A 27,856-nucleotide genomic window follows, 5' to 3' on the forward strand; every position below is an offset into this window, starting at 1 on the left:
AAATGGAAACCAAAAGAGAGCAGGGGTAGCTATATTACTATATAGTCCCTCCTTATCTGAGGTTTTGTTTTCTGTGCTTTCAGTTACCTGCAGTCAACCGTGCTTTGAAAATACTAACTGGAAAATTAGAAAAATTATTCATAAGTTTAAAAGTGGCACACTGGGGGCCGGGCGTGGTGGCTCACCCCTGTAATCCCAGCACTTTGGGAGTCTGAGGCGGGCGGATCATGAGGTCAGGAGATGGAGACCATCCTGGCTAACATGGTGAAACCCCGTCTCTACTAAAAAATAGAAAAAATTAGCCGGGCGTGGTGATGGGCACCTGTAGTCCCAGCTATTCGGAAGGCTGAGGCAGAATGGCGTGAAGCTGGGAGGCGGAGCTTGCAGTGAGCCGAGATCGCACCACTGCACTCCAGCCTGGGCGACAGAGCGAGACTCCGTCTCAAAAAAAAAAAAAAAAAAAAAATAGTGGCACATAGTTCTGAGTAGTGTGATGAAATCTCACACCATATTCCTTTGCCCTGCCCTGGATGTGAATCATCCTTTTGTCCAATGTGTCCATTCTGTATACATTACCTACCTATTTGCCACTTGATAGTCCTCTTGGTTATCAGATTGTTGTGGTATTGCAATGCTTGTACAAATTCAGTTAACCCTTATTTTACTTAATAGTGGCCCCAAAGCACAAGAGTGGTGACTCTGGCATATTGTTATATTTATTCTATTTTATTATTACTTATTGTTAATCTCTTGCTGTGCCTAATTTATAAGTTAAACTTTATCATAGGTGTATATATAGGAGAAAACATAATGTATATAGGGTTCAGTACCATCTGTGGTTTCAGACATCCAAGGGGGATCTTGGAATGTATTCCCTCAGGATAAGGGGGGAATACTGTATGTATTTCAGACAAAATAGACTTTAAGTCAAAAGCTATAACAAGAGCAAGAGACACGGGCATTACATAAATGTTGAAGAGGTAAATTCTTTTTTTTTTTTCTTTGAGACAGAATCTCCCTCTTGCCCAGGCTGGAGTGCAGTGGTATGATCTCAGCTCACTGCAACCTCTGCCTCCTGGGTTCAAGTGATTCTCCTGCCTCAGCCTCCTGAAGCTGGGACTACAGGCACGTACCACCACGCCCGGCTAATTTTTGTATTTTTGGTAGAGATGGGTTTTCACCGTGTTGGCCAGGCTGGTCTTGAACTACAGACCTCAAGTGATCCACCCACCTCAGCCTCCCAAAGTGCTGGGATTACAGGTGTGAGCCATTGAGCCTGGCCCAAAGAGGTAAATTCATCAAGATGATTGGAGCATCAAAATACATAAAGTAAATAACAGATTTTTTTTAATAGTGAAAGCAAGCTTATTAAGAAAGTAAAGGAATGAAAGAATGGCAGAACAGCCCTCTTAACAGACTTGAAGAGGGAAATAGACAGCAATAGAATACCCCACTTTCAACAATGGATAGATCAGACAGAAAATCAAAGAGGAAACATTGAACTTGAGCTGCTCTTCAGACAATATGGGCCTAAGAGACATACACACAACATTTATCCAACAGCAGCAGAATACACATGCTTCTCAAGTGCACATGGAATGTTCTCCAGTATAAATATGTTTGGTCACAAAACAAGTCTTAAATTTAAGATTGAAATCATATTGAGTATCTTTTGACTATAATAGTCTGAAATTAGAAATCAATAACAGGATGAAAACCAGAACATTCACAAACATGTGGAAATTAAAAAGTTTCCTGAACAACCGATGGGTCAAAGAATCAAAAAAGAAAAAAATATCTTGAGACAAATTAAAGTGGAAACACAGCATATCAAAATTTATGGGATGCAGCAAAAGGAGTTCTAAAAGGGAAGTTTATACCTCCATTAAGAAAAAAGAAAGATCTCAAACAAGCTAATGTTACACCTACAGGAACTAGCCAAAGCCTAAAGTTAGCAGAAAGAAAGAAGTAACAGGCCAGGCACAGTGGCTCACGCCTGTAATCCCAGCACTTTGGGAAGCTGAGGCATGTGGATCACGAGGTCAGGAGTTCGAGACGAGCCTGGCCAACATAGTGAAACCCTGTCTTTCCTAAAAATACAAAAATTAGCTGGGTGTGGTGGCACGCGCCTGTAGTCCTAGCTACTCGGGAGGCTGAGGCAGGAGAATTGCTTGAATCCGGGAGGCGGAGGTTGCACTGAGCTGAGACTGTGCCATTGCACTCCAGCCTGGGTGACAGAGTGAGTCTCCATCTCAAAAAAACAAAACAAAACAAACAAACAAAAAAGATCAGAGCAGAAATAAATGAAATTTATATGCCTTTTCTCCTACATTAAAAAGAAAGAACTGATACCAATCCTTCTCAAACTCTTCCAAAAAATTGAAGAGGAGGGAATAATTTCAAATTCATTTTACAGGGTCAGCATTACCCTGATACCAAAGCCAGATAAGGACACTACAAGAAAATTACATCCCAGTATCCCTGATAAACACAGATGCGAAATCCTCAACAAAATACTAGCCAACTGAATTTGGCTAGTATATTTAATAGAGCCTGTTAAAAGATTATACACCATGATCAAGTGGGACTTATCCCTTGGATGCAAGGATGGTTCAACACACACAAATCAGATGTGATAAACTGTCTTAACAGAATGAAGGACAAAGGCCATATCATCTCAATAGATGCAGAAAAAGCATTTCACTAAATTCAACATTCTTTTGTGATAAATACCCTACAATTTAGATATAGAAAGAACTTACTTCAACACAATAAAGGCCATATATCACAAGCCCAGAACTAATATTATTGTCCGTGGTGAGAAACTGAAAGCTTTTCCTCTAATTTAGGAAGAAGACAAGGATGCCCACTCACTACTTCTATTCAACATAGTGCTGGAAGACTTAGCCAGAGCAATCAGGCAAGAAAAAGAAATAAGAGGCATTCAAATCAGAAAGGAAGAAATAAAATTGTCTTTGTTTGCAGAAGACACTAAATGAAATAAGCCGGACAGATAAATAATGCATGATCTCACTTACAAGTGGAATCTAGAAAAAGTTAAACTCACAGAAACACGGTAGAATCATGGTTACCCAGGCTAGGAGGTCAGGGAAGAAGGAAGATAATGGTCAAAGGGTACAAACCTTCAGCTAAAAGATGAATAAGCACCGAGACCTTATGTACAGCATGGTAACTATAGTTAATAATAATGCATACCTGAAATTTGCTGAGAGAGTAGATCTCAAGTGTTCTCACCACACACACAAGTTAACTACGTGAGGTAATGGATACGTTTATTAGCCTAATTGTAATCATTTCACAATGTATACATATATTAAAATATCACATTGTATATTCTAAATATATATAATTTTTATTTGTCAACCATACCTCAATAAAGCTGGAAAAAAGATATATATATGTATATGTAAAAAGTAACACATACTGCTTTCTTCAGAGATTCTGATATACCTCCCGCTTTTGCCTTCCTGTAGGAGGACTTAAGAGACTTCCTGAACTGTGTCTTTTCTTATCATTACTGAGATTTTGAGGCACTGCTATTGATAGAGGTATATCTTAGACCTTAAGTTTTTGTTTGGGAAAAAAAATGTGGACAATCAGTTTTCTAGCTCAACTCCCCTTAATTATATTTGATACTACTTGTCTTGTTATAATGTGAGCCTGTATTACTCCTCACTTCCTCCGTTCTGATAACCTCCTAGGCAGTCTGCTTGCCAATGGCTTTTTTAGTTCTAATTCAGCTTACATGTTAACCCCAGAGTAATGTTTGTGAAACAAAGCTCTGCTCATGTTTTTTACTCTCCTATTAATTGCCTTTAATAATTCTTCTTTGCTTATAAAGTCCAAAATATAATTTCATCTTCAACTCAGTTTTCCCATTGACTCACAATGTGCTTTAACAAACTTAAGAACTACTAGTTGTTTTTCTTTGTTTCTTTCTGTTTTTTTTTTTTTAAGACGGAGTCTCACTCTGTCGCCCAGGCTGGAGGGCAGTGGCGCGATCTCGGCTCACTGCAAGCTCTGCCTCCCTGCTTCACACTGGCTTCTGCCTCAGCCTCCCGAGTAGCTGGGACTACAGGGGCATGCCACCACGCCTGGCTAATTTTTTGTATTTTTAGTAGAGACAGGGTTTCACCATGTTAGCCAGGATGATCTCGATCTCCTGACCTCATGATCCCTCTGCCTTGGCGTCCCCAGTACTGGGATTACAGGCGTGAGCCACTGCGCCCAGCCCCACTAGTTGTTTTTCATATGCCACAAGTATTGAGTGCTTGCTAAATTAAAATTTCTTCTGCCTAGAATACTTTCCCTTTTATACCTGCCTGTTGAGGTCCTTCCCATTGTGTAATGCTCGCCCAAATACTACTTCATGAAATGTTTATCTATCCTTCCAATTTGAAAGGTGATCTGTTTATTTGAGGGGGCAAGGGGTGGGGAGTGTTGCTGTTGAAATTCTCTTCCTCACTTGTTTTAAGCTCTTTGAATGTAAAGACCATGTCTTCATTTTTATGTACTTGCAGTACTTCCCATACACCTTCCTAGATAGTACATGCTCACGAAGTACTTGTGGGATTAACAGTGATTTCAGTGAGGAGGGACTAGAAGTCGGTAAGTTGAGTGTTTTCTGTCTTTTACTCATTTTCATTTGGGTTGCTCCTGGCTACATGACTTAAGTATTCCTTACATGCTTTGTCATAGTGGCAGAAAATCTCATTTTTTTTTTTTTTAGGTCAGTACATTTTAGAAAGGCCAGTCCATTACCTTAAATGTTTTCTAGATGAGATACACCAGTTGTGACAAATACTTGGTCTTACATTGAATTGTAAGCCACCTCAGAATAAATTAAATTCCATTTTCCTTTTTTCATTCCAGTGCATTTTCCCCATTTTTCCTCCGTATTTAGGATGGCAAACAAGTACTTTATGCCTTGCAAATAAATTGGTTTCTGTGATCATAATTACAAATTAAGCCAATTGGGTGCTGCTGTGCATATCAAAGCCTACGGCTTCTCCATGAATCCTAATACAGGACAGCTGATTCTCTTCAAGAAACAATCAAACCATCCCTGCCTTCTCCACCATATCTTTGATGTTTCCCTGCACCTTTTCTTTCTTTTTTAAAAAAAACTTCTATTTTAGATTCAGAGGTACATATGCAGGTTTATTATATAGGTAAATTGCATATCATGGGGGTTGGATATGCAGATTATTTTGTCGCCTGGGTAATAAGCATAGTACTTGATAGTTAGTTTTTCAATCCTCTCCCTTCTCCCCATCCCCACTCAGGGACCCAATGTCTGTTGTTCCCTTCTTTGTGTCCATATGTACTCAATGTTTAGATCTCATTCACAAGTGAGAACATGTGGTATTTGGTTTCCTATTCCTGCATTAGTTCACTTAGGTTTATGGCCTCCAGCTCTATCTATGTTCTGCCAAGGACATGTTCTTTTTCTTTTTTTATGGCTGCATAGTATTCCATAGTGTATATATACCACATTTTCTTTATCCAGTCTACCATTGATGGGCATTTAGGTTGATTCCACGACTTTGCTATTGTGAATAGTGCTTCAGTGAACATATGTATGTGGCATGCATGTGTCTTTATGGTAGAATGATTTATATTCCTTTGGGTATATACCCAATAATGGGATTACTGGGTTGAATGGTAGTTCTAAGTTCTTTGAGAAATCACCATGCTACTTTCTACAATGGCTGAACTAATTTATGTTCCCACCAGCAGTGTATAAGTGTTCCCTTTTTCCCACAGCCTCATCAACAGCTGTTATTTTGACTTTTTCATAATAGCCATTCTGACTGGTGTGAGATGGTATCTTATTGTGGTTTTGATTTGTGTTTCTCTAATGATTAGTGATGTTGAGCAATTTTTCTTTTCTTTTTTTTTTTTTTTAGATGGAGTTTCGCTCTTGTCACCCAGGCTGGAGTGCAATGGCACGATCTCGGTTCACTGCAACCTCCACCTCCCAGGATCAAGCGATTCTCCTGCCTCAGCCTCCCAAGTAGCTGGGACTACAGGTGTGTGCCACCACAGCTGGCTAAGTTTTTTGTATTTTTAGTAGAGATGGGGTTTCACCATCTTGGCCAGGCTGGTCTCAAACTCCCGACCTCATGATCCACCCGCCTCAGCCTCCCAAAGTGCTGGGATTACAGGCATGAGCCACCGTGCCCGGCCGATTTGAGCAATTTTTCATATGCTTGTTGGCCATGTGTCTTCTTTTGAAAAGTGCCTGTTCTTGTCCTTTGCCCACTTTTTAATGGGTTGTTTGTTTTTTGCTTGTTAATTTGCTGTTTATAGATTCTGGATATCAGATCTTCGTCAGATGCATAGTTTACAAATATATTCTCCCATTCTGTTGGTTGTCTGTTTACTCTGTGAATAGTTTATTTTGCTGTGCAGAAGCTCTTTAGTTTAATTTGGTTTCATTTGTCAGTTTTTGTTTTTGTTGTAATTGGTTTTGGCATATTCTTTATGAAATCTTTGCCCATTCCTATGTCCAGAATGATATTTCCTAGGTTATCTTTCAGGGTTTTTATAGTTTTATGTTTTATATTTAAGTCTTTAATCCCTCTTGAGTTGATTTTTGTACGCGGTATAAGGAAGCGGTCCAGTTTCAATCTTCTGCATATCGCTAGCTAGTTATCCCAGCACCATTTATTGAATAGGGAGTCCTTTCCTCATTGCTTGTTTTTGTCAACTTTGTCAAAGATAAGATGGTTGTAGGTGTGCAGCTTTATTTCTGGACTCTCTATTCTGTTACATTGGTCTATGTGTCTGTTTTTGTACCAGTACCATGCTGTTTTGGTTATTGTAGCCTTGTAGTATAGTTTGAAGTCAGGCAACACAATGCCTCCAGCTTTGTTCTTTTTGCTCAGGATTGCCCTGGCTATTTGAGCTCTTTTTTGGTTCCATATGAATTTTAGAATAGTTTTAAAAAAATTCTGTGAAGAATGTCATTGGTAGTTTGATAGGAATAGCATCAAATCTATAAATTGCTTTGGGCAGTATGGCCATTTTAACAATATTGATTCTTCTTATCCATGAGCATGGAATATTTTTCCATTTGCTTGTGTTGTCTCTGATTTCTTTGAGCAGTGTTTTGTAATACTTGCTGTAGAGATCTTTTACCTCCCTGGTTAGCTGTATTCCTAGGTATTTTATTTTATTATTATTTTTTGTGGCATTTTGAATGGAATTACATTTTTGATTTGCCTCTCAGCTTGGACGTTGGATTTTTGTAAACTGATTTTCTATCTTGAAACTTTACTGAAGTTGTTTATCAGATCTAGAAGCTTTTGGGCAGAGACTGTGGGTTTTCTAGGTATAGAATCATCTCATCTGCAAACAGATGATTTGATTTCCTCTGTTACTATTTGGATACCTTTTATTTCTTTCTCTTGCCTGATTGTCCTGCCTAGAACTTCCAGTACTATGTTGCATAGGAATGGTGAGAGTAGGTATCCGTGTCTTGTTCCAGTTCTCAAGGAGAATGCTTCCAGCTTTTGCCCATTCAGTATGATGTTGGCTGTGGGTCTGTCATAGATGGTTCTTATTATTTTGTGGTATATTCCTTCAATGCCTAGTGTATTGAGGGTTTTTAACCATGAAGAGATGTTGAATTTTATCAAAAGCCTTTTTTGCATCTATTTAGATGATTGTGTGGCTTTTATTTTTAGTTTTCTTTATGTGGTGAATTACATTCATGGATTTGTGTATGTTGAACCAACCTTGCATCCCAGAGATAAAGCCTGCTTGATAATGGTGGATTAACTTTTTGATGTGCTACTGGATTTGGTTTGCTTGTATTTTGTTGATGATTTTTGCATCTATGCTCATCAAGGATATTGACCTGGTTTCCTTTTTTATTCTGTCTCTGCCAGGTTTTAGAATCAGGATGATACTGGCTTCAGAGAATGGGTTAGCGATGAGTCCTTCCTCCTCAAATTTTTGGAACAATTTCAGTAGGAATAGTTCAGCAGGAACCTCTTCTTTATACATCCGGTAGAATTTGGCTGTGAATCCACCTGGTCCTGGGCCTTTTCTGGTTGGTAGGTTTTTTATTACTGATTCAGTTTCAGAACTTGTTATTGATCTGTTCGGGGATTCAATTTCTTACTGGTTCAGTCTTGGGAGGTTGCATGTTTCCAAGAATTTGTCCATTTCTAGTTTTTCTAGATTTTCTAGTTTGTGTGCATAGAGGTGTTCATAATAGTCTCTGAGGGTTTTTTGTATTTCTGTGGGGCCAATGGTAATGCCCCTTTTGTCATTCTGATTCTATTTATATGGATCTTCTGCCTTTTTTTTTTTTTTCCTTTATTAGTCTAGCTAGTGGTCTATTAATCTTCTTTGTTGTTTTAAAAAACAAACTGCAGGATTTCTTGATCTTTTGTATGGCATTTTGCTTCTCAGTTTCTTCAGTTCAGCTCTGGTTTTGGTTATTTCTTGATTTCTGTTAGCTTTGGGATTGGTTTGCTCTTGTTTCTCTAGTTCCTCTAGGAGTGGTGTTAGGTTGTTAATTTGAGATCTTTCTAACCTTTTGATGTGGGCATTTAGCACTATAAATTTCCCTCTTAACAACTGCTTTAGCTGTGTCCCAGAGATTCTGGTATATTGTATATTTCTCATTAGTTTCAAAGAATTTCTTGATTTCCACCTTAATTTTATTGTTTACCCAAAAGTCACTCAGGAGCAGGTTGTTTAATTTCCATGCAATTGTGTGGTTTTGAGTGAAGAAAATCTCATTTTTGTGCTTCAGAGCCAGTCAATATGAGAGAACCACATAAGTAGTAATGAAGACAGATTTTACTTTGGTACATAGACTTTTTGGCCTGGGGATGGAACACCAGGTACCATGTAGTGGAGTTGCTGATACATTTGGTAGTTTACTGTCTCATTTTAATTATAAGTGGCTAAAATTGCATTGCACTTTGCTCATGTTTTAGTTTTTTTGTAGCCTTTTCAAAAACCATTTTTAAAATTGCCCTGAATTGTACATGAAGGAAATACATATGTGACTATAGGACTAATGTTCAGGAGTTCTCCATCAATCACATATTCTCCATCAGTCACATATTCAAAGGAAGGAAAGAGGGAGAATTTTATTTACTTGTGGGTCCTTAGCCTGGGTTTATATAGATGGTTTTCACAGCATTTTTATGGTTTGACATTTATTTCAAAATTTTGCTAGAACTGTCATCTTCAGTTTCCTTTTCAAAGACCTACAATACAGGGTGGTATATTTTCAAAAAAGCTCTGGTATACTTTAATTGCCTGCATCTGAGCCAGTAGTGAAATAATTGTCCATTGTGACTTCATGTTCTGCCCCATCAATCTAAGGATAACATCATCCCCTCAATTAAACAAAGTAATGCATTAAGACCCACTATGGATTTTTTGGCTTGCTTTTCAACATTTTCTTTGTTCCTACTATTTGTATTCTGCCAACGTACCTATTATTGGAAAAAAAAGTCATTGAAGCACTTTGTGTCAGTGCTGCATCTGGCTGCATATTAGCATGCGACCACTAGAGGGCATGCTCCTCCTAGCAACTGAAATAGTTGTAGGAATTTGCTCAGACTCCTGGTGGCAGGGGAAGCATTTGTTTTTTATTTTTTATTTTCTTTTTCAACAATCTAAGATAGGACGAGAACAGGGGAAGCATTTAAAAACAAAGAAATGAAGACTGGATGGGGGCATTTAGTCTATGGGGTCTAAGCCTGCAACTGATCCAAAGTTTGTTGAGAATGTAGAAAAATAGCTGTTTGGGCAGGCAGAAAATGAAGTACCAAATGATCCCTTCTTCATACTTTAATACTTTAATAAATACTTGAATGGGGAATATACTTAATTTTAATGACACCCCCTCCTCCTAGCTCCAACCATAATAGAGGATTAATGGGCAGTAAAGAGTAGTGGTCAGGAACATGGATTTGGGAGAAGACAGACTACTTTGCTACAAAATTTGTCTCTGCCACTTACTGGCTTTTTGACCTTGGAAAAATTAGTTAAACTTTGTTTGCCTCAGTTTCCTCATATACGAAATTAAAATAGTACCTACGGAATATTGTGACTGTAAAATAAATTTTAAAATTAAATTGCTTAGCTGGGCATGGTGGCTCACTTCTGTAATCCCAGTGCTTTAGGAGCCTACGGTGGGAGAATCGCTTGAGCCCAGGATTTTGAGGTTACAGTGAGCTATGATGGTGCCACTGTACTCCAGCTTGGGGTGACAGAGTGAGACACTGTCTCTAAAAAATATATAAAGTAATTGAAGTGCCTAGAACAGGGCCTGGAATATGGTAAGCGCCATTTAAATATTTGTTGCTGGTACTAGTACTGCTTCTAATTCTGGCTCTCCAGGTGTGTAATGGGATGGTGTAAGGGCGAAATGACAGGAGTTCTTTTTTTATTGTCTTAGAAGTGAGGTAGATGCCCCAAGATTGGGGCAGGAAGTAGGAAGAGTCATCTGATAGAGGAGAAACGGGGAGTAAGGGATTACAGGGAGACGTGCTTCTGAAACATATTTCAGACTGATTCCATAGTAAGGATTTAAATTCTTATTCTGTCTTTGTAATCCTGCTCAACCCCTTTTATAGCTTTTATACTATATACCTTTTCACTTAAGTAAGAAACCCCAAACCAACTGTCTTCTTATCCTGTATTTTATGAGCACTGATCATTTGCTAGGGACTAGCGAAGTGCTTTATAAAGATTGTCTCACTCAATCTTCACACAAACCCCTGGGATTCTTACTTCTGGGATTTCTTAATTCTTACCCTCTGGGGTGAAATATGGTTATCCATATTTCACAGGTGAGGACACAGAGGCATAGAGAGGTTAAAAAAAACTTTACTAATTTGTACCTAAATTGACAACATGCTAGTGTCAAAGATAATAATTAATGAATTGATTGTGGCCTACCTCTGTACCTTCATTTTATAAAAAGGAAACCTCCATATTTGTATTAATATTCCAGCCAGACCGATCTAATTATATGCTGCACTATTTCATACTACAGTGCCTTTACGTCCTCTGGTCTTTCTGCCTCAAATACTTTTTTCCCAAGTTCCTGTTCATCCACTACGGAACCTTTCCTCATAAGCTCAAGCAGAAACCATGTCTTCTTTCTCTTTTGTGCCACCACTGCACAGTGTATAACAGGGTCTTGTGCTTCTCCCATTGTATTGAAATTATTTACTTACATGCTTCTCTATTAGACATCAGGTTTTTAAATTAGGAATCATGTCCCTTCCTTCCCCCATCCCCTAACTCCTAATACAGTGTTTGTCACATGATAAAGACAGGATAAAGTATATGGAACAGTGTGAGTGCCCCCCTTGCTTGCCCTTTTCTCTCCTCAGTCCCTTCTGCAAAGTAAACCATTGTCAATAATTTTGTGTGCATCTTTCTCGACACTTTTTTTTTTTTTGAGACGGAGTCTCGCTCTGTCGCCCAGGCTGGAGTGCAGTGGTGTGATCTCCGCTCACTACAAGCTCCGTCTCCCAGGTTCACACAATTCTCCTGCCTCAGCCTCCCGAGTAGCTGGGACTACAGGTGCCCACCACCATGCCTGGCTAATTTTTTGTATTTTTAGTATAGATGGGGTTTCACTGTGTTAGCCAGGATGGTCTCTATCTCCTGACCTTGTGATCCACCGCCTCAGCCTCCCAAAGGGCTGGGATTACAGGCGTGAGCCACCGCGCCTGGCCCAACATCTTCTTTTTTTTTTTTTTGAGACAGACTCTGGCTCTGTTGCCCACACTGGAGTGCAGTGGCTGATCTCAGCTCACTACAACCTCTGCCTCCCAGGTTCAAGCAATTCTCTTGCCTCAGCCTGCCAAATAGCTGGGATTACAGGCGTGCACCACCACCTCCGGCTAATTTTTGTATTTTTAGTGGACACAGGGTTTCACCATGTTGGCCAGGCTGGCCTTGAACTCCTGACCTCAGATGGTCCACCTGCCTCAGCCTCCCAATGTGCTGGGATTACAGGTGTGAGCCACTGCACCTGGCCTTCTAGACATTTTTTAAAGCATTCTCTCTCTGTGTGTATCTGCCTATGCAAAGATCCTTTAATAAAATAAAAATTACATGTAAATTGTTTATATTATTATTTTAAAAATTAATGATGTTCTGAAGTTCTTTCTTTGCCCATGCATTTGTATTTACTTATGTTTAGTTTATGTTTAGAGCTATTCAGGTTCTCTAATGTATGGATGTACTATAATATATTTAACCACTGTCCTCATTGATAGTAACATTTCCGACATTTTTGACACTAAATTTTACACTGAACATCTTTTACATATAATATATACTTAAATGAAAAATTTAAAGGATAGATTCCCCAGAAATGGACTTGGTGGGTGAAATGCGATTAATTAAAATAAAAAAAAATTTCAAATTTTTTTTTTAGACTCGGGGGTACATGTGCAGGTTTGTTATGTGAGTGTGTATATATATGTGTGTGTGTGTGTGTGTGTGTGTGTGTATATATATATATATTTTTTTTTTAGACAGAGCTTTGCTCTTGTTGCCCAGGCTGGAGTGCAATGGTGCAATCTCTGCTCACCTCAGTCTCTGCCTCCTGGGTTCAAGCAATTCTCCTGCCTCAGCTTCCTGAGTAGCTGGGATTACAGGCATGCACCACTATGCCCGGCTAATTTTGTATTTTTAGTAGCGATGGGGTTTCTCCATGTTGGTCAGGCTGGTCTCAAACTCTTGACCTCAGGTGATCCGCCCAGCTTGGCCTCCCAAAGTGCTGGGATTACAGGCATGAGCTAACGCACCTGGCCTACGTGGGTATATTGCGTGATGCTGAAGTTTGGGATATGACTGATCCCATCACTCAGGTAGTGAGCATAGTATCCAATAATGTTTCAACCCTTGTCTCCCTTCCTCCCTCCCCCAACATTTAAAATTTTGATAGATTTATTTCTATATTATCTTCTGCCTAATTCATATACTTAATATAAATTCTGAGGCTGTTTGTTTCTCTATTTTGTCAACAGTTTATTTTTAAAATATTTAGTTAATATATTGGGTGAAAAATATATTCATTTCTCTTACTACAGTGAGATTGTGCTCTTTTCATATATTTATTTACTATCTTTTTTTTTCATGTGTTGTCATGTGTTTAAGTTTTAGTTGTGAGTTTGTCTTTAGTGTGTTTTCCTTATGGGCAATCCTGTTCTACCTCAGTTGTGGGAGTATTTCTTTGGAGTGGTTTTGCATTTGCCTTTTCTAAGTCCTCAGGGTTATTATCAGATTGAGACCTAATTTTAAGTTAAATTCCTGGCTCAGAGTCTCCTTTATATCCTAAGTCATATAAGTTTGTGCTCCAAAATTACCTATATCATAGATAATATAAGTTGGTACTCCAAACTTACGTACACAGAGGCCTGGGATTTTCCCTTCCACTTTTTATCATGAATATTTTCAAACAGAAGTTGAATGAATAATACAGTTAATATCCATATATCCATTGTCCATATTTTATTTTATTTTATTATTATTATACTTTAAGTTTTAGGGTACATGTGCACAACGTGCAGGTTTGTTACATATGTATACATGCGCCATGTTGGTGTGCTGCACCCATTAACTCGTCATTTACATTAGGTATATCTCCTAATGCTATCCCTCCCCCCTCCCCCCACCCCACAACAGTCCCCAGTGTGTGATGTTCCCCTTTCTGTGTCCATATGTTATCATTGTTCAATTCCCACCTGTGAGTGAGAACATGCGGTGTTTGGTTTTTTGTCCTTGCGATAGTTTGCTGAGAATGATGGTTACCAGTTTCATCCATGTCCCTACAAAGGACATGAACTCATCATTTTTTATGGCTGCATAGTATTCCATGGTGTATATGTGCCACATTTTCTTAATCCAGTCTATCGTTGTTGGTCCATTGTCCATATTTAACAATTGTTGACATTTTGACAAATTTGGCTTTCTGCTTAGGTGATTTGTTTTTGTTTTAGTGTTGAGTTATACAGTCTTTAAATTCAGAAAACGTTCTAGGGAGAAATTAGCAATCTACTTGAAGTCTCCTTAAAGCTCTACCAAAAGCTCCAATGGCTTTTTTGTCCCCTAGCAGCAGCCATCTGCGGGTACAAAGACCAGATTCTCAGCCTCCTGCCCATGCTCAGAATTAGCAAACCTCAGAATAAAGCAGTTGTAGCAATCTGCTCACCTTTCAGATTTCTCTCTTCTTGGATCTTATTGTCATCTCACCCTCTACCCAGGTTCTTATTGCCTAACAGGAATGAGAGACTAGAAGAGTTAAATGGGGAAGAGGGAAAGCTAATACAAGGGTGCATTATTAAGTTGGTTACTGCTTTGGGCAACTGAGACTCCATTCTTCTGGAGCTCTGAGGAGCTGTGTAGAATGCACCTTAAAATTGTGTCCCCAAGTGATAAAAGAGGGGACAATTTATCCACTAGCTTCCTTCCATCATTGGATCAGGGTTTCCTCATGGTGTGTTGGCACCTGCACAGTTTCAGGTTTGTTCTGTACAGGGGGCATCCATACCTGTAATGTCAGAGGAGCCCTGGGACGGAAAGCAAGAGATTCATGGTTGGCTGAGGCAAGGTGTTATCAGGTTGCACTTTCCCGAGGCTGGTTTCTGTAGCAAGAGCTGAAGTAAAAGGTGAAGATATGATACCTACAAAAGAGGAGTCCATACGGTGCTCAAATTGCCCTAAAATTGGCTAGTAGCCTTCAAGCTAATTTGTTGCTTTTTGATGTACTTGCATTAATGTTTGAGCAATTCCTTTATTTCTTTTTTTTTTTTTCTGAGATGGAGTCTTGCTCTGTCGCCCAGGCTGGAGTGCAGTGGCGTGATCTCGGCTCACTGCAAGCTCTGCCTCCTGGGTTCACGCCATTCTCCTGCCTCAGCCTCCCGAGTAGCTGGGACCACAGGCGCCTGCCACCACACCCGGCTAATTTTTTGTATTTTTAGTAGAGACGGGGTTTCACCGTGTTAGCCAGGATGGTCTCAATCTCCTGACCTCGTGATCCACCCGCCTCAGCCTCCCAAAGTGCTGGGATTACAGGCGTGAGCCACCGTGCCCGGCCAATTCCTTTATTTCTGATGGAACAAAATATTGTAGACTCACCTTGTACTTTCCTATGAATTTTTCTTTTTTCACCCAAAGCCCAGGGAGAGGTATTACTGCTGAACTCTTTCTAGTTTACCTTTCGCTTAATTTGCAGTTTTGCAAAAATTATGAATTATACGGAAGTCTCAATTCCAGCTCCCTGCTTAGTGCTTGTCCAAGGCTTTGTTTCCTCATTTTTGTGTGTATTTAAATCCAAACCCATAGCCATTACTGCATCTAAGGATTTTCTACTCCAGTTAGATGACTCTCAGCTCATGAAGGTTACCTCAAGTTGCATCTTTACCTGTTGTCCCATGTTGCTATGTTCTGATTCACTGAGGACCCAATAGCATTTCTCAAGAATAGACCAATTACTCGCTGAGAGGGAATGATTTCCTCTGAAATATCCTACTGGCCTCCTTTGAATTCTCCTACCAATCTCCAGGTTGGTTTGCTTTAGGCTCCAATCTGCATGGATTTGCCAAAGAGGGTTCAAGCACCGCTAGTTTATTAGGGCTAAGTGCAGACTGTCTACCTGTGGCCTGGACCACCTGAACAGCCTTTTCAGTATGTCACCAAATCCTGGAAGCTTTTCGATTTTCTGGCAAATATGTTTGAACACCCAAATGTGAAATATATTGCCTTAAAAATCCAAAGAGGCCTGTGAATCCTGCCTTTTAAAATGGCACATTATTTGATATTTTGGAGGGGATATTTAAGTGCCCCAGACATCAATCAGGATCAACTGAAGGGCTGGTTAAAACACCAATTTTTGGGCCCCATTCTCAAAATTATGGATTCAGTACATCTAAGGTGGAGCCTGAGAATATGCATTTCTAACAAGTTCCCAGGTGATGCTGTTGGTTTAGGACCACACTGAGAACCACTGCCTGATAGACCAGGACTTCAATGGCATGAGGCTTACCAAGGCATCTAGGGTACTGTATTGTCCTGCTTTCCTTGTAGCATTTGTAGGATATCATCAATGGAGTGAACCAGCAGGATATCCTGTAAAACGGTGAGATGTTTAAGTTTTCTGCAGGATAAATGGTAGGCCAGATTGAAAGAGTTACATAGATCTGAAGAGTTACATAGGTCTGAAGATGATGAAGGTATATTGTTTCTGCCAGGAGAAAAGCAATTTGATGATGATTTTTTTGCTTATTTATTAACTGGAAGAAATAATATCCACCAGATAATATACATATATGTCATATATATATATTTAATTTTTTCTAGACAGAGTCTTGCCCTGTTGTGCAGGCTAGAGTGCAGTGACACGATCACAACTCACTGCAGCCTCAACCTACTGGGCTCAAGTGATCCTCCCACCTCAGCCTGCTAAGAAGCTGGGACTATAGATGTGTGCCACCATGCCTGGCTAATTTTTAATATATATATATATATATTTTGAGACAGGGTCTCACTCTGTCACCCAGACTGGAGTGCAGGTGTGATCTCGGCTCACCACAACCTCTGCCTCCCAGGCTCAAGCGATTCTCCTGCCTCAGCCTCCCAAGTAGCTGGGATTACAGGTGTGCACCACTACTGCCTGGCTAATTTTTGTATTTTTAGTAGAGACAGGATTTCACCATGTTGGCCAGGCTGGTCTTGAACTCCTGACCTCAAATGACCCACCTGTCTCGGCCTCCCAGAGTGCTAGGATTACAGGTGTGAGCCACTGCACCCGGTCTAATTTTTATTTTTTATTTTTGTAGAAGTGGGGTTTCACTATGTTGCCCAGGCTGGTCTCAAAGATCTGGACTCAAGCGATCCTTCTGCCTTGGCTTCCCAAAGTGTGAGGATTTCAGGCGTGAGTCATCGTACCTGGCCATTAATAGGTATACATTAAGGGCCAAGTACTGTATTGACTTGCTCTAGACCTCGCATTTGGAAAGCAGCTAAAATTGGAGTCACCTCCTGATTAAATGTATGATCATCTACTCCCATTGTTTATGACCCATCTGTATTGGCAAGATGAGTGATTTAAATCAAGAATATAATAGGAATTGCTTATGCTTCAGTTTTGAATCCTTTGCTAGTGGTACTAATCTTTGTGATTTCATTATAGATGCTTTACTGCTTTTGATTTTATTTTACTAGGAAGGGGAAGTTCAGGAGCTTCAGTTTGGTTTTCCATCATAATGGACCTTACTTCACAGGTCAGGGAGACAGTGTGGGGATTCTGGACAACAGGAATTTGGGAAATAACCGGAGGGTGACTTCAGGCTCTCACTATACCTGCTGCTTTTGTGGGGATAGGAAACTTCTTGGACTTGGAGTGTTTGTGATGCTTTGGGCAATATATGGGTATCCTCCATATATTTCTTTATCAGTTCTTGAGATCACATTTTATCACAATCAAGCCTCTCGTTTTCACTTAAGAGACATAGCAAAGCTTGAATTCAACTGGATTTGCAGATTTTAACCATCGAGTCCAACTAAAACTTTGGCTTTTGGTCTCTTCAGCCTGCAGCTACAAGCAATAAAGAATTCTTTTAATATAGTTATAGAAATTCTAGTTTTCAGTTTTTTCCTTGGGTCAAGAATTTAGGATATATTGAGTTTGTTAATCTCTTCCTTTGGGTTATCCAGTGCCATAAGAAGCAACTATTCTACTGTACACTTCTTAAATTCTTTCCCTTGGGGTTGCTTGGTCTCTTCTTTTTTTTTGTTTTTTTTGTTTTTTTAAGTGGAGTCTCTCTCTGTCGCGCAGGCTGGAGTGCAGTGGCATGATCTCGGCTCACTGCAACCTCTGCCTCCTGGGTTCAAGTGATTCTCCTGCTTCAGCCTCTTGAGTAACTGGGATTACAGGTGCTCATCACCACACCTGGCTAATTTTTGTATTTTTAGTAGAGATGGGATTTCACCAAGTTGGCCATGCTGGTCTCAAATTCCTGACCTCAGGTGATACACCTGCCTTGGCCTCCCAGGGTGCTGGGATTACAGGTGTGAGCCACCGCACCCAGCCTGCTTGGGCTCTTAAAGGCTTGTCTCCAATGGGAACTTTTTTTTAGGTGACAATGTGTTTCAATTTGCCTATTTTGTCATTGCATGGCAAGGACTACCAAGTCCCATCTGTTAATACTAGTCGTACTTGCTCTTTTCTCAGGTTCAACCAGATTGGATAATAAATCTCAAATTTCCTCTATTTTACTTCTATAGCTTTCAAGTATTTATGGTACAATTTCTGAAAGCAAATGCCTGGATTTGCAGCTGTTGTAGAATATGAAGAGCTCTGTTTCATAAAGTGGGAATATTCTTCAAACATAAGGAGAATTAGATGGCAAAAAGAATGACAACCATTACTTGCATAAACCAAAAAGTGACTGAGGCAGGTCTCAACTGATTTTCAGGTTTATTTTGCCAAGGTTGAGGGCATGCCCAGGAACAAAACACAAATCACAGGAGCATCTGTGATTGGTGCTTTTTCCAAAGAGGGTTTTGAGGACCTCAGTATTTTAAGGGAAAAGAGCAAGCAGGAGGGGAAGGAGGAAAGGGGAGAAAAAAAAGGCAAGGGAGAGTAGACAAGGAGGCAAGTGGTTACTTTCTTGTGAGGCTCTGATTAGCACTCAATGAATCTACATTTTACATGTGAAAAGTGGGGGTGAAAGAAAAGTCATTTATGCATTCATCTGGGAGTAGACAGAGGGATGATTTCTGGTCTTGTTCTTGTCTTCTACCTGTGAAGATAAGCTAACAATTTACATTGTCAGGTTGAGATTCAACATACAATGGAATATTATTTGTCCATAAAAAGAATGAATTACTGATTGCTGTGGTTTAAATGTGTCCCTCTCTGTATTAGTCTATTCTTGCACTGCTATAAAAAAAAAAAAACCTGAGACTAGGTAATTCATAAAGAAAAAGAGCTTTAATTGGCTTACAGTTCTGCAGGCTATACAGGAAGCATAGCAGCTTCTGCTTTTTGAGGACGCTTCAGGAAGCTTCCAATCATGGTGGAAGGCAAAGTGGGAGCAAGGCACTTCGCACGACCAGAGCAGGAGGAAGAGAGAGGGGTGAGGTGCCACACACTTTTAAGCCACCAGATCTCACGAGAACTCACTATGGCGAGGACACTACGAAGGGGAAATCTACCCCCATGATCCAGTCACCTCCTACCAGGCCCACCTCCAACACTGAGGATTATACTTTGATGTGAGATTTGGTGGGGACACAGATCCAAACCACATCATCATCCAAAACTCAGGTATTGCCAGTGTGATGATATTAAGAGGTGGGCCCTTTTAGAGGTGGTTAGGCCATGAGGGCTTTGTGGATGGAATTAAGGCTCCTATAAAAAAGGCATCATGCATTGCTGGTCTATCTCTTGCCCATCTGCCTTCTGCCATGTGAAGACATGGTGTTCCTCCCCTTAGAAGATACAATCATCACCAGATAACTGAATATGCTGGTGCCTTGATCTTGGGCTTCCCAACCTCCAGAACTGAGAAAATAAATTTCTCTTCCTTATAAATTACCCAGTCTCAGGTATTTTGTTGTTAACAACACTAATGGACTGAGAAACTGATATGAGCTATAACATGGATGAACCTCAAAAACACTAAGCTAATACCAGCTGAATTAACTAGCCTTGCTGCAAAAATGGTCTTAGTCTCATCTTTGGTGAAAATAAGATAGATTTTTTATTTGTTTGCTTTTGTTTTCTGAGACAGAGCTTCGCTACTGTTGCCCAGGCTGGAGTGCAATGGTGCGATCTCAGTTCACTGCAACTTCTGCCTCCCAGGTTCAAGTGGTTCTCCTGCCTCAACCTCCCTAGTGTCCGGGCTTATAGGCATGCACCACCACGCCTGGCTAATTTTGTATTTTTAGTAGTGACGGGGTTTCACCGTGTTGGTCAGGCTGGTCTCAATCCCCTGACCTTAGGTGATCCACCCGCCTTGGCCTCCCAAAGTGCTGGGATTACAGGCATGAGCTACCATGCCTAGCCTGTGTCTTTTTATTATGAAAGAAATACATGCTTATAAAATATCAAACAGTAAAAAAACTTTAAAGTAAAAATAAAAGTGCCCTATTTACTCCATCCTTACTTCTAAATACTGAGATTAATTTCACAGTGAACAGAATGGTCACTTGCCATCATATCAATATAAATAGTCTAACGAATATCTTGTTTTCATGAAATTAACAATACTGAGCTATTAAATTGACTTCTGATATCAACTACCTGGTCTTAGGCCAAATTTCACACGTTGAGGGCATGCCCTTCATAAGACTGCCATTACTTCAGATACCAGCCACAAGTTCAGGGGTTCCCAGGGGTGTACTCACTCCTGATCAACTGACTACAAATCTGGGGGTTCCCATGATCCCTTCAGGTTTTATGATTTATTAGAATGACTCACTGAACTCAGGATAGTGCCATGCTTATGATTGCAGTTTTAGTATAGCAAAAGGATACAAATCAGAACCAGCCAGAGGGAGAGATGCATGGGGTAAGGCCTGAGAGGGTCCTAAATGGAAATTTCCATCGACCCCATTGATATATCACTTTCTTAGAACTTTAATGTGTGATAATACACAGAGTATTGCCAACCAGGGGAGCTTCAATGCCCAGAGTTTTTACTGGGGTCCATTATGTAGGCATGATTGATTGAACCATTGGTCACAAGTTGAACTCAGTCTCTAGCTTCCCTTCCCCACCTGGGCTGATATAACATGGCTCAGGGCTTCAATGTGCCAATCACATGACTGGTCTTTCCGGCATGGCCAGCCCCACCCTGAATCACCTTCTTAGCGTAAACTATCTTAGAGCCCATCATGAGAGACTTCATTAGCATGAGATATACAGGCCCACCATGAATAACAAAGACAATCCTATTATTTGGAAAATTCCAAGGATTTAAAGGCTACCTCCAGGAAGTGGGAACAAAATCCAGGCAAATTCTTTATTACCCAGGTTAACTGCAACATGATACAATATTCAGAGAGTGAACGAACAAGTGAAGGCGCACTGTCAGCCTCTCAGAGTTGTGGAACTTCCAGTCTTCTCTCATAATAGGTACCATACCACACATGACATGCAATCAATACTAGTAAAGCTTGTCTTCCTTAAAACTTTAAATAAATGTAAATAGATGTTTTAGTGTTTTTTCTCTGTGCCTTAGCAGATCCTCTTTTATACTGCCTAAGGTACTTGTGCCCCATTTTGGAGATCACTGCCCAAGAGATCTCTTGGATAAATAATTTAAAGGGATAAGGGGATAGATTCTATTATTGTTTCCAAATGTCTGTGTTCTCCTTTGTGAAAGGATTAAACTTTGATACCCTTGACATGTCTTTCTGTAGACAAAGTATATTTCCCTGTCTCACTTGCAGGTTTGTTCAGGTAACTTGCATTGGCCAACAGAATCAGAGCAAATACAATGTACACCTTATCTGAATAAAGGATGCTACTACATGGTTCAGCTTACAAGGAGCTATTCTGTGATCTCAGCTTCCAGAATGAGAAAACACTTGGAGAGGAGCCAAGCAGAGTTGCAGTCAACTCCAAGGTGACCCTAAGCACAAGTGTAATGTGAGTGAGAAATACATGTTTGTTGTTGTAAGCCACTTGGATTTTGGGGTTGGTGATACAGTGTAATCCAGTTATAATGTGACTTATTCCAGGGAGAGAGCTATAGTTTTAGGAATATGGTTTGCTTTCTAATTATGAGCTTAGATTGTAAAGACTCTGAGAATCAATGATTATTATTTCAGGGAGTATGTGTGCATGTATACCTGTCTACGTGCACGTGCTGGTTAGGTCCAATCATTAATTTGTGGAGAACTTAAAATTCCCTTATCCTTCCCTTATGCTTTGTCATTCCCCTTTCCCTTTTCTTACTAAATAATTTGATTCTAAATAAAGCAGTATCAAGATAGGTGTCTATGGTGAGGTGGCTGGGAGGGCAGCAGTGGCCTGGCACAGGGGGAGAGCTTTAGCAGGGTGAGAAGGGTGACTATGCAGGGTATTGGCTTGACAGTGGTTCTGGAGCCCAAGCAGAGTGAGAAGAACATCCTGTGGGGGTGGGAAAGTGTCCTGGCATGGAGAACCAGAGCGAGGAGGTGTCCACTCCTGGCAATAGCCCAGTGCAGGGTGTCAGAGGATAAGATTGAGGAGGGTGTCCATAGTAGGGGTAGCCTGATGTGAGAGGTCAGAGTCTGAGAGGTAAAGAAGGCATCTATGTGGTGGGATAGTCAGGTGCAGTGAGTGCAAGCAGGGTGAGGAGGGCATCCGTGTATGAGGTTACCTTCTATAGGGAGTCAGAGTCGCAAATGGCTGAGCAGAGTACTCTAGGGCCAGCCTGGTATGTATGTCAGCATGTGGGAGAGGTGAGGAGGACACCCATGCCTAGTGTTGGCCCAGTTGGGGTTGGGACTCAGCACTTAAGCAGGATGAGGAGAGAGAGCATCCTTGCAGAGGGTAGACCTGGTGTGGGTTTCAGAGACCAAGCATGATAAGGAGGGTGTCCGTGTGGTGGGGTAGCCCAGTGAGGGAACTCAGATGCTAAGTAGGGTCAGATGGACATTATTGCTGGGGGATGGAGGACCTGCATGGAGTGTCAGAGCCCAAGCAGGATGAAGAAAGCTTCTATGCAGAGGGTGGACTTGGTGTGGGTTTCAGAAACTTAGCAGGATAAGGAGGTGGTCCATGTGGTAGGATAGCCCAGTAAGGAAATCAGACCCCTCCAGGGTGAGGAGGGCTTCCACCCATAGAGTGACCTTGTGTGGAGCATTAGAACCTAAGGGGGTCTAAGTGGTGACTAGGGGACCAGCATCAGGAATCAGAGTGCAAGCAGAGTGAGGAGGGCTTTCCTGCAGAGGAATGGCCTAGCACAGGGAGTCAGAGCCTTGGCAGGGTGAGGGGGATGTTTGTTGGGGGATGTTCATGGGGGTGGGGAGTGGGCTGGCCCTTTGCCGGCACTCTCAGAGTGAGGAGGGAGGGCATCAGCGCAGGGGATGGTGGCTTGGACTGGGGAGTCAGAGCCCAACTAGGAAGAGAGGGACATCTTAGCAGGTGGGAGATTGACGACATCCAGGAGATTGATCAAATAAGGAATAAGTGAAAGACAATGAAAGCAGGTTTCTTACTGTCACAGAAAGGAGTTAGGAATGTGGGAAGGGAGAAAACTAGAATGAAACCTGTGGTGTTAGATTGGAATTAGAGGAATTAGTGTGAACTCATGGTGTTCAATATATTTAGATATGGAAATAATATAGAAATATAGAGGTGTGTGTTTGTGTGTGTGTGCATGCATGTATGCATGTGTGTTATGCAGGAGAAGGAATCAGCTGGGGGAGATTAAAAGGAGGATCATTTGTGGAGAGTTGAGGGCAGAGAATCCAGGTGTGAGCTGGGAGCGTGTCTATGGAGAGATTCCACATGAAGGATTTAATATTTGGAGTGTTTTCTTCTAGGCCTTTGGAAAAAGTCATATTTAGTACTTTGTTTAAGTTTATCCCCTTCTATACTGTGATTCTATATAATTCTCCTAACTGTTAAAAGGTAGTCATATATATTGGAGGTGGTGTGGGGATTAAAAGGTTAGGGAAGCATGGAATAAAGGCTGGCCTCCCCTCTCCTCCAACATCCAGTAAAGGGAGCTGCTTTCTGGAGATTCTAGCAAGATGAATGCAGACTTTTGATAGAGTTAGTTACCAACAAGGAAACACAGAGAGCATGGAGGAACAGCTTCAGAAGACATGGGGTTTAAACTTTGCCATCCCCACCATGCTAGAGGAAACTGATTCTTGAAGGTGGGGAGGCTGATATGTGAGTTTTGTGTCAATGATACTCTTAGAATGTGGTACTAACAAGTTGCCTGATCAGTCAAAAGTGATGAGATGAATGCAACATAAGTCTTTGTTCAGGTTGTTTGGTCAAAAGTAATTACATTTGTGTGTGGAAGCACAGAAATTGTATTTTTTACTGGTGAAAAACGCAGTTCTCCAGAAAGACTCTAATTGCTTGGTTCTTCTTTTATTTTTCTTCCTCTTTCCGCAACCCTTTGAGTTCCCACTTTTATTGCATTTGCTTGCATTTGTTTCAAGGCTGTGATTCTCACTATACCGGTCCTGAGGAAAGGGCTTCTGTGAACTGCGGTTTTTAGTTTTTATTGTGGTTCTTAGTTCTCGTGAGACCCCTCTTGAGGATATGTGCCTATCTGGTGCCTCTGCTCTCCACTAGTTGAGTGAAAGGAAGGAGGTAATTTACCACCATGTTTGGTTCCTGTTTATAAGATGTTTTAAGAAAGATTTGAAACAGATTTTCTGAAGAAAGCAGAAGGTCTCTTCCCATTATGACTTCGGAAATCACTTATGCTGAAGTGAGGTTCAAAAATGAATTCAAGTCCTCGGGCATCAACACAGCCTCTTCTGCAGGTAAAGATCATTTTCTAGGGGTCAGAGTGAATGATGAGGTGAAGGATGAGGAGAGGGTTTATGAATAAGGCATAGGTGTTGTCAGTTGCTGGTTGTCTGATTGAGTATGTCTGGGAAACACAAGAGTCCCAGAAGATTGAGTGGCCTGCAGATATGCATTACGGGGTGTACATTTGTATTGTGGAGAAGAAAAGGTTTTGTGCCACTCTCTTCAGCCTCCACTCTGCTTACTGAAACGGAGGTGAGAGAAATCCACTCCAGTTCTGAGCTAAGGCAAGTGCTCTGATGCCCCTGTGTTTTCTGAGGCTGAGTGGGGCTGGGGTTAAGAGATTGAGTACAGCTTCTGAAACCATCAATCCAGATGCAGGGGGTCCTGATGAATTTGTGAGATTTGTTTTTTGATCAGTTAGAGGGAAAGAGTTTGGGTGGACAGTGGTGAGGGTATATTTGTTGTTAATGGATGGAAATGTAACAAAAGGCCTTTGCAGATGAAAGACTAGAAAGTCTACAAAGAAAGTCTCTTAAATCTCCAGGAAACTTTTTCTGAAATCAGAGAACCTATTGCATGTTGCATCTCTGAGACAGATTCTGTTACGTTTGGGAGTAGATGCAAGGTAATTTGGGTGTCATGTGTGATATCTCAAGTATAGAGCAAAAGAGAGAAAAGAATGTATATAGAGTACAAGAAACTATGGGGGAAGGGGTCAGGACTATAGTTACGCTTTCTAAAATACCTCTGTGAAGGTGTGGAGAGCACTTAGGGAAATTTTTTCTCCTTAAAAACTTTATATAATTTCTTTATTACACAAGTATTAATGTTCATTGTAGAAAAAATTAACCAGAGGTACACAGATATTTGAATTATAATTATTCTTATCATCTAGAGAAAATCATAATTTGCAATTTAGTGAATATCCTTCCACATACAAATACATATAATGTGCATATGTATTTTACTAAAAATGTAATCATATTATATAATACTGAATTTTTTTCCCCCATCATTTGACAAAATATCATAACTCGAAGAAAGTGATTCCTAACCATGAGATGGTAACTAAAAAGACTGAATTTATTCTAAACATGTGATGAGGAATGATTATAAAAATTTATTTGCTATAGCATTATTTAAAGTTGGAAACCATTATTTAAATATATGATGAAATACTATGCAACCATAATAAGGAGTGTTAAAGAAGAAAATATAATGGTATGAAAAATGTTCATGATACAGTGTAAAGGAAAATAATAGGTCAGAAATCAGTATTTATGGTATGTCAATCATGTGGGAAAATTTGCATATATGTATATATACATTAAAAAAATTGCTAGAAAGATATATACCAAAATATTATGGTATATTATAAGTTGTATGTCATAACAGTTATCCTCAATTGTAGGAATTTGTACTTTTATGTATTTTCTAAAATTTCTACAGTGAATATTATTATATCCTTTCTATTCCTATTCTCATGTGATTTCAAATGTCATACCGTTAGTAACTGTGTGTCATCCAAGAAAAGGGAGAGAAAGAGGAGGAGGAAGAAGAGGAAGTAAAGACCAAACTTATTACTGATAAAACTAATTTGGCTTCTTCTTCAGCTTCCAACGAGAGGACTGCCCCTCACAAAAGTAATACCGGCTTCCCCAAGCTGCTTTGTGCCTCACTGTTGATATTTTTCCTGCTATTGGCAATCTCATTCTTTATTGCTTTTGTCAGTAAGTATGCCAACTGAACCAATAAGCAATATCTGCTGTCCATGAACAGAGGGTATCCTTTAAAAACTGACTTTTGAAAATGAGCTTATCCAGAAATCTGAAATGAAATTTTCTCTGGGGAGACATAATTCATGGGAATCCACTGTGAATTTTGCTCTTTATTTGGATTTAGTTACTGTCCTGTAAAAATAATGGAATCCCTTCTCATTTAGAGAAACTGAAGGATAAATGTGGGTGTACGTATTTGTGTTGTAGAGTGAAATCTATGGGGCATCATCTCTATACTAGACACTATGTAAGTGAGGACAAATCTATATTTCCTTGGTAGCATTTATCAGGCCAGTCTGATTTGAATGCACAGACATTTATGTTTTGGGATGAGCAGGTAGACAACAAGGAGATGGGAAGAAATATTTCAGGAAGAGTTCTCCACTGGCTTTTACTCTGATTATTCCTGCCCTGCTCAAGACTGTGTGGGATCTAAAAGTCAATTTAGCAAATTAGGTGGATTGCTGCATATCTTTGGCTTTCAGCATTTGTTGAGTTTTATTCCCCCCGGCTCTGTCACCCAGGCTGGTGTGCATTGGTGCAATCTTGGCTCACTGCAACCTCCACCTCCCAGGTTCAAGCGATGCTCCCACCCCACCCTCCCAAGTAGCTGGGATTACAGGTGTGCATCACTATGCTCAGCTAATTTTTTTTTGTGTGTGTATTTTTAGTAGAGACAGGGTTTTCTCATGTTTCCTGGCCTCGTCCTGAACTCCTGGGCTCAAGCAGTCTGCCTACCTCAGCCTCCTATCATGCTGGGATTACAGGCATGAGTCACTATGCCTGGCTCAAAGTTTTTAAAAGGCATAAAAAGCAGTATACATTTAGGTAGATTCTTTATTAATTTCTTTGGTCATTTCATAAGTATTGTCCATCTACTGTATGTCAGGCACTGTGCCAGACAGAGAGTCAAGACAGAGCCACAGCCCCTGGTCTCAAGAAATTTAGAGAATGATAAAATGAACCAGTGGTTATAACATTGTATGGTAAGTGTTGTACAGTTAAGAAGTACAATAAGTGCAAGAGGCTGAGGTAGGCTTTCTGGAGGAGGTGACATCTAGAGCTGTGTGTACCAAGAATGACCTAGAGATATGAGAGAGCATGGAATTTGGGGAAACGTAAGTATGCATGACTGGAACATATGGTGCTAAGTAAAGAACTAAGAAATGAAGTTGTAGGTGGCAGAAAGAAACAGGACTCAGATCATGAAGACTGCTGTATATCATGATAAAGAGTTTGGATTTTTTCCCTCCTAAAGGTTATTTTATCAATTATCTTTTGCTGGTTAATAAGCCAATCTAAAACTTAGTGGATTAAAACAGCAACTATTTATTTAGCTGATAAATCTGTGGCTTGGCAATTGAGACTGGTGTCAGTTGGGAGATTTCCCCAGTCCTGGCTGAACTCACTCATGTATATGTGGTTGGGTACTGGCCACAGGCAACTTAGCTTCTGAGGAACAGGATGTTAGATGGAATGGCAGGAGAGATTTGGCCACATTTCTCTTATCATTCATCAGGGTAGCCTGGGTTTGTTCACATGGCAACTGGCAGGCTTTTAAGACTGA

General features: G+C 40.4%; 1 protein-coding gene across 2 annotated transcripts in view; it reads left to right on the plus strand.

Annotated features, from left to right (window-relative positions):
* The first annotated feature begins 486 nt into the window (after positions 1-486).
* Positions 487-27,856, plus strand: part of CLEC4A (C-type lectin domain family 4 member A) — a 38,671-nt gene continuing 11,301 nt past the window's right edge. The window contains exons 1-5 of one of the 2 annotated variants that reach the window (XM_055358609.2): positions 487-3,569; positions 4,542-4,629; positions 5,931-6,053; positions 21,478-24,522; positions 26,125-26,241. In XM_055358609.2, the coding sequence (XP_055214584.1) occupies positions 24,441-24,522; positions 26,125-26,241 (199 nt within the window). In that variant the 5' untranslated portion in view covers positions 487-3,569; positions 4,542-4,629; positions 5,931-6,053; positions 21,478-24,440. Of the gene's footprint in view, positions 3,570-4,541; positions 4,630-5,930; positions 6,054-7,929; positions 8,085-21,477; positions 24,523-26,124; positions 26,242-27,856 lie in introns of those variants that run through there. The other variant, XM_004052644.5, reaches the window with a different exon arrangement.

Source organism: Gorilla gorilla, chromosome 10, assembly GCF_029281585.2.
Source record: "Gorilla gorilla gorilla isolate KB3781 chromosome 10, NHGRI_mGorGor1-v2.1_pri, whole genome shotgun sequence".
In the NCBI taxonomy this organism is placed as follows: Eukaryota; Metazoa; Chordata; class Mammalia; order Primates; family Hominidae; genus Gorilla; species Gorilla gorilla.